The sequence below is a fragment of the Orycteropus afer genome, unplaced genomic scaffold (assembly GCF_000298275.1).
Source record: "Orycteropus afer afer isolate SDZICR_OR568_19922 unplaced genomic scaffold, OryAfe1.0 scaffold00780, whole genome shotgun sequence".
NCBI classification, from domain to species: domain Eukaryota; kingdom Metazoa; phylum Chordata; class Mammalia; order Tubulidentata; family Orycteropodidae; genus Orycteropus; species Orycteropus afer.
In genome coordinates, this window is record NW_006922367.1 from 309518 (window position 1) to 315967 (window position 6450).

The window sequence follows — 6450 nt, forward strand, 5'->3', positions numbered from 1 at the left end:
TTCAAACCCACCAGCCACTCCTCAGAAGGAAGGTTGGGCAATCTACTTCTGTAGTGATACTGCCTCGACAGCCCAAGGAGGGGTCGCTATGAGTCGGGGCTTACTCGATGGCACATAACAACAACAACATGGAGCAGTTCTATAGATGATAAGTTGGAATCACCTCAGTGGCAGTGGGTTTGGTTTTGGTTTAGTATTTGTTTAGAAACAGACTGGACAGTATTAAAGCCCTTCCAGACCTTTACCCGTTTGTCTGCAATGCTCCAGGAGTCTGGTTTCACAAATCATAGGTGATATGTTTAAGTATCCTCCTATAAAATTTAGTGAAACTAAACTCATTAAATTTACTGAGAGCCATCATATGGTTTTAGCTGTGAAATATGAGTCACTTATGTTCCTTTACTTTGTAAATACATAGGTTTGGCCACCTATTGCATACCTGCATGAAGGTAATGATGCCTTAAATACATATATCATAACATTAGAAAGGTGACATTAAGAGATCACATTTTCCATTCAGAGTTTCTTCATCCTATCTCATTAAAAATCATGGATTATTCAAAATGAACTAGAAAATATAACTTATTTGGTAAATGTAACAGGAAAAATATTAGAAATGTTAACTATGGCTGACTATTCCTGTAGTGGAAATATTTTAAATATAAGAAAATCCTGTTTATCCTGAATTGGGAAATAGAGCATTCTGGTTAATTGAATACTGCAAATAGCTCAGAATTCTCTACATTTATTACCAATTTAACAAAATTGCTAATTAACTTGATAATTATGTTCTTAGCATTTTTTTATGGTTCAAAAGGTACTTTATGGGCTTTGGTACTCTTCATAAACATCCATTATTATAATATTACAGAATTATGGAAAAATTCAAGATTGAATTTTCTTTTTATTCAGATTCAGGCTAAAGGAGACTCTGTAGTCAATAAATATATTAACAGCAATATTTTCTGTTTTCAATCAAAGAAAATGTAATTACAACATTTTAAAGTAGAGTAGCAGAGAAATAATGATGAAGACAGCAAGAAATAGGCTTTAGACATTGAGGTTAAAAAGGTTGGACCTTATTATAAGCGCACCACACCTTGTACCCGAAAACAGAATTAAAATCAATTCAACAATTACGTATTGAGTGTCTGTTGTGTACTAAGGAGCATAAAAAAAGCAGAAGAGTAAGAACTTGTTCTACTTTACATGTGTATCCTGAGCACCTAGCTAAAAGTACCTAACACATATAGTAAGTAGATGCTCATTGTTACATGACAGAATGTGTGCTTAAAATGGCTTTTAGTCACCTAACCCCGTTTTTGCTATTTGTTTGTTGGTTGTCATTAATTGTATAATTCAGTAGGCCAATGCATTAGAATGTGAGTTAGGGTATCAGTGTTTTAATCCTGTGTACATTGTTTTTTGGGTAATGATTTTATTTAAATATAATCTACATGCCATACAATTTACCAATTTTAAGTATATAATCTAGTGGTTTTTGATATACTCACAGTTGTTCAACCATCACTTCAATCAGCTTTACAGTTTCATCACCCCAAAAAGAAACCCTGTACTCATTAACAGCTCCTCCCCTTCCCCCTGCAAGCTACTCTCCTCTTCCTACTTCTGTCTCTATACCCATCTACTTCCATAGAGTTGATTCTGACTCATAGCAACCCTATGGGACAGAATACTTCTGTTCCACAGGTTTCCAAGGCTGTAAATCTTCATGGAAACAGACTGCCTCATCTTTCTCCTGCAGAGTGGTTGGTGGATTTGAACTACTGAACTTATGGTTAGCAGCCAAGTGCCTTAACCACTCTCCCACTAGAACTCCATTCTCTATAGATTTACCTATTTTGGATATTTCATGATCTTATCTAGTGTTGACTTATTATGTAATTTATCAAGTTGATTTTTCTATTTGAAAGATAAAATAAATTTGTTATCTTTTTATTTAATAGGGATAATATAGGGGTGAATATTATTATAAGCACATTTATAAAGAAGAGAAAGAATAGAAATCCAAGGGAACACATTTGGAATTAAATTTTACTAATAATCAAAATAATTTTAGAATCCAATTTGTCTAAAGTTGAAAAGTCATCATTAAATAGCATATGTACTTATGAGAGTATGTGGATGCAGATTTACTAGTTTGTATACAAAACTGTGATTTACACTAATATATAATCATTGCTTTGTTGGTAATTGGCTACATATTGTAGCAGTAGGCAAGCATATTGTGCTTTAGGATGTGAATCAAATTTATGTCTTATATTTAGAAAATGAAGAAATTGAAAAGCCAAGACTTCTGTGGGCCCTTTACTTCAATATGAGAGATTCTTCAGACATCAGCAGGAACTCTTATAATGATTTATCATCCAACGTTTATGTCTGCTCCGGCCCAGACTGTGGTTTAGGAAATGATAATGCAGTCAAACAGGTAAGGCAATCGGTGTCTCTCAGTTTTCTAAAAGTGGGTGTGGTAGGGAAAGTGAATTGTTTTTCCTCTGAGAGGTGAGAAAAGAGATTAGAAAGGCATCTCTCTCATTTAATACCATCTTTGCAATTTGCCCTTAAACTTTTTTTGTATGAACTATTGTTGTTGTTGTTGTTATGTGCCGTCAAGTCGGCCCGACTCATAGCGACCCCTCCTTGGGTTTCCGAGGCAGTATCACTACGGAAGTAGGATTGCCCAACCTTCCTTCCGAGGAGTGGCTGGTGGGTTTGAACCGCCAGCCGTCTGGTTAGCAGGCAAGTGACTTAGCCACTATGCTACCAGAGAACTATTAAGCTACTTTAAATATAGTATGAAATATTTTCACTTCCTTGAATATGATGATGAATTACAAGAGAATATTTATGAGTTCCATTTTGAGAAAGAGGATGGAAAGTTAGAAATACATACTCATAAAAATGACTTTGTGTTGCCAGTGTTCTAAAGAAACATTGCTTCTGATTTTAACTGTTGGCCTATCAGTGTATTATTTTGAAATGTTGTTGTTATGTGCCATCGAGTCAGACCCGACTCATAGTGACCCCTCCTTGGGTTTCCAAGGCAGTACCACTACAGAAGTAGATTGCCCAGTCTTCCTTCTGAGGAGTGGCTGGTGGGTTTGAACCACCAGCCTTCTGGTTAGCAGTCAAGTGCTTTAAGCACTAAGCTACCAGAGCTCCTTATTTTGAAATACATACTTTTTTCCCCTGATAATCTGAATAATTTCAAGAAGGAGTTAACTTGTCAGGCATACAAAATAAAATGTTATGATGTTCTTAATGTGTTTTTTGAATCTTGGAAAAGAACATACAACTTTTCACGATTAAGATGATTCCATTAATGCTTTGACACAAAGCAGTGTCCCAAGAAATACTATGATAGTTGCTGAGGAGTGTGATAAATAGAGGCAGAATTTTCTGACAGCACTCCTGGGGAGGGTTGTGAAGAGATACAGGGCAGGCTGACACAGCTGCCAAAAGTGAATATTATTCCATTAAGCTAAAGATTCACATGCATATGCAAATACATATCTCTGTACTTGCCAGGAAAGAAAAATGCAGAGAATACCATTTTTTTTGAGGCACAATTGTAAACTTTTCACAGGTAGAGTTGGCACATCTGTGTATGAAATCAGTAATTTAACATTGTTCTAAGACCACACAGATAGAAGTTTTGTTCCCACTAGTGGTGGGATTCTCAAAGCAGAAAGTGGCCTCTTTCAGCCTTTAATTTTTAGTTTTAATAGCAAGATTATAATTATGACCCTGACCCATACATCTAGGAGTTCTGGTGGCATAGTGCCTACGTCATTTGACTGCTAACCAGAAAGCTGGCAGTTCAAACCCATCAGTCACTCTTCGGAAGGAAGGTTGGACAATCTACTTCCGTAGTGATACTGCCTTGGAAACCCAAGGAGAGGTCGCTGTGAGTCAGATCCAACTTGACAGCAGTGTGTTGCGTTGCATTTTTGTGACCTATGCATCTACAGGTTTTTCCAAAAGTCTTTATGTTTCATCTTCAGAGTCTAATGGTAATCCTAGATATTCATGTTCAGCCAGTGATACCAAACAAAAGCAGGGAATCATGTCTTTTATCCCTTACTCATTTTATTAGTTTAACAGAAAGCTCAAGTAGTTCAGGATCTGCCTTTACGGTTTAAAATGACCCAGTCATTTTTACTTTGATGTTCTAATTTCTTTGCAAACAGAAATTGTCAGCCATTTTTAGCCAGGTAACTTAGGTAATTTTTTTTTTCCTAAATGAACTTTAATTTTTTAAAACAAAAATGGGAGGGCTTTTAATTAAGAGCTTATAATACAAATGCTAATATGATCTAAATGGCAAGGTAGAATATGATCATTTTGTCATGAGGTAATTTGATTTCCAAGAAAAGACTCCAAGAGTAAAGTATTATCACAGTAGGAAATAATATAATTCTAGTGTTGGTACTAATTATTATATGCTATTAAATGTAAAGAAGTCCCGTGGTGGTGCAAACAGTTAAGTGTTCAAGTACTAGCCATAAGGTTGGTGGTTCAAACCCACCCAGAGCCACTGTGGAAGAAAGGTCTGACAATCTGCTTCCAAATGGTCACACCCTTGAAAACTATGGGGTTCCACTCTGCAGAAATGAGGTCACCATGACTCAGAGCCAACTTGATGACAACTAACAATGACATTAAATATAAGCTGTTTTTAATTTGTAATTTAGCTTTTAGCCTCTTATGTCAGTTTGGTGGAAAATGTTATAACATCTACTATAAAGAACACATCATATTTATAAATAGCCAGTTTGTTCACATAAACTGAGTTCTAATTCCAGTTTTGGTAATTAAATTGTGTGTCAGCTTGGCTGGGCCTGGTTTTGAGTGGCTGGGCAGCTGAATGTAGTTATTCCCCATGATGAGATTGGTAATCAACACCATGGTGGAATCTACTGGAGCTGAGTAGCTGCTGTATGGCTGTGATCTGCTTCAAGTATATAAGAAGAAGATTTGAAAAAGGTCTCTGCAGCTTTTGGCATGGTTGGACCCTGCATATAACCAAGTCTTCATTCAGCAGCCTGCCATGTTTCCTGCTGGGGACTGTCTCTGGACTTGAACTAGTAGCCTGCCATGTTGTTTGGTAATCTTAGGACTGTGCCATTTTATTTGTTGACCTTGGTTCATCACCCTCAGCAGCCAGCAGCTGCCTGAGTGAAGAGATGCCTCCCACCCCAGTGTGCTGGGAGCAAGAGACAGAGCTGAAGCCCCAGGTTAAGGGGCCTTCACCCAGCCTCTAGAGCTGGCACTTTGAACTCAGACTTCTAGCCTCCTGAACTGGAAGAGAATAAACTCCTGTTTGTTGAAACCACACACTTTATAGCATTGTAGAATTTAAACAATACAGTATATTTTTAGATCTATTTGTTTTTGAGAAAACCTAATTTCATTGAAAATATGCAAAGAAGTCAGTAATAATTTCTTTTGGCATTCACTCTAAGTAATAATTTAGGAAGTAGTTCACTTTGCCCATGGTTTAGAAATTAGAAGTAAGTTTTATGAGTTTTTAAAGCACCTCAGTTGATAACTGACACTTTTATATTTTAGGAGGAGTTATGTCTTTGACTCTAAAGTATGTCTCTTGTAGACAGCATATTAATGGGTTTTGTTTTCTTATCCAATCTGCAGCTCTCTGTCTTTTGAGTGGTTCACTTAATCCATTAATCTTCAGTGTAATTATCGACAAGTATGAATTGGTTGCTGTCATTTTGTTATGTGTTTTTTCATGGTGTCCCTGATTTCTTCCATATTACTTTCTGTACTGAGCTCATTATGTTTATGAATCATGATATCATTTCCTTTATTGCTATTGTTTTAGTATTTGCTGAATATTTCTGCTTGTCCTCTTCTTTATTGTGATGTGAAGGTTTATCATTTTTCTTTGAGGTTACCCTGTGATTTATAATTTTCTCTGTGAGTTTAGAATAGTCCATTCTATCTTACAACTCTCTTGGCTTCCTCACCATTTAGAAGTTCTGTAACTACACAGAATTTTCCCTCTTTTTGTTTGTAGTTGTCCTCATTTGCCAGTTGATGTCTCTGGTTCCCTGCTTATAATCTTGTAGGCTTATTTTACTTTGGATATGTCCATAGCTGTGGTTTCTGGATTATGTCATGTTGTGTATTAGTGGTCGGTTGTTTGCTATTTTTGGTTCTCTGTTCAAAAGACTCCCTTTAGTATCTCTTGTAAGGTTGGTCTGGTTTGAACAAATTCCTTTAGTTTCTGCTTATCTGGAAATCTCCTAATTTCACCAATATATTTGAGGAACAATTTTGCTGGTTATATTATTCTTGGTTGAAAAATTTTCTCTTTCAGGGTTTTATATATAGCATCCCATTGCCTTCTTGCTTGCATGGTTTCTTCTGAGAAATCAGAGTTTATTCTTACTGGCTGTCCATTGTAGG

At 36.3% G+C, this 6450-nt stretch overlaps 1 protein-coding gene across 1 annotated transcript in view; it reads left to right on the plus strand.

The window, feature by feature from the left end:
• The window catches only part of CHM (CHM Rab escort protein), a gene marked incomplete at its 5' end in the record, with an annotated part of 306558 nt that overhangs the window by 292007 nt on the left and 8101 nt on the right, over positions 1 to 6450 (plus strand). Inside the window, one exon of the mRNA XM_007957699.2 lies at positions 2289 to 2449. Within this exon, the coding sequence (XP_007955890.1) occupies positions 2289 to 2449 (161 nt within the window). The remainder of the gene's footprint in view (positions 1 to 2288; positions 2450 to 6450) is intronic.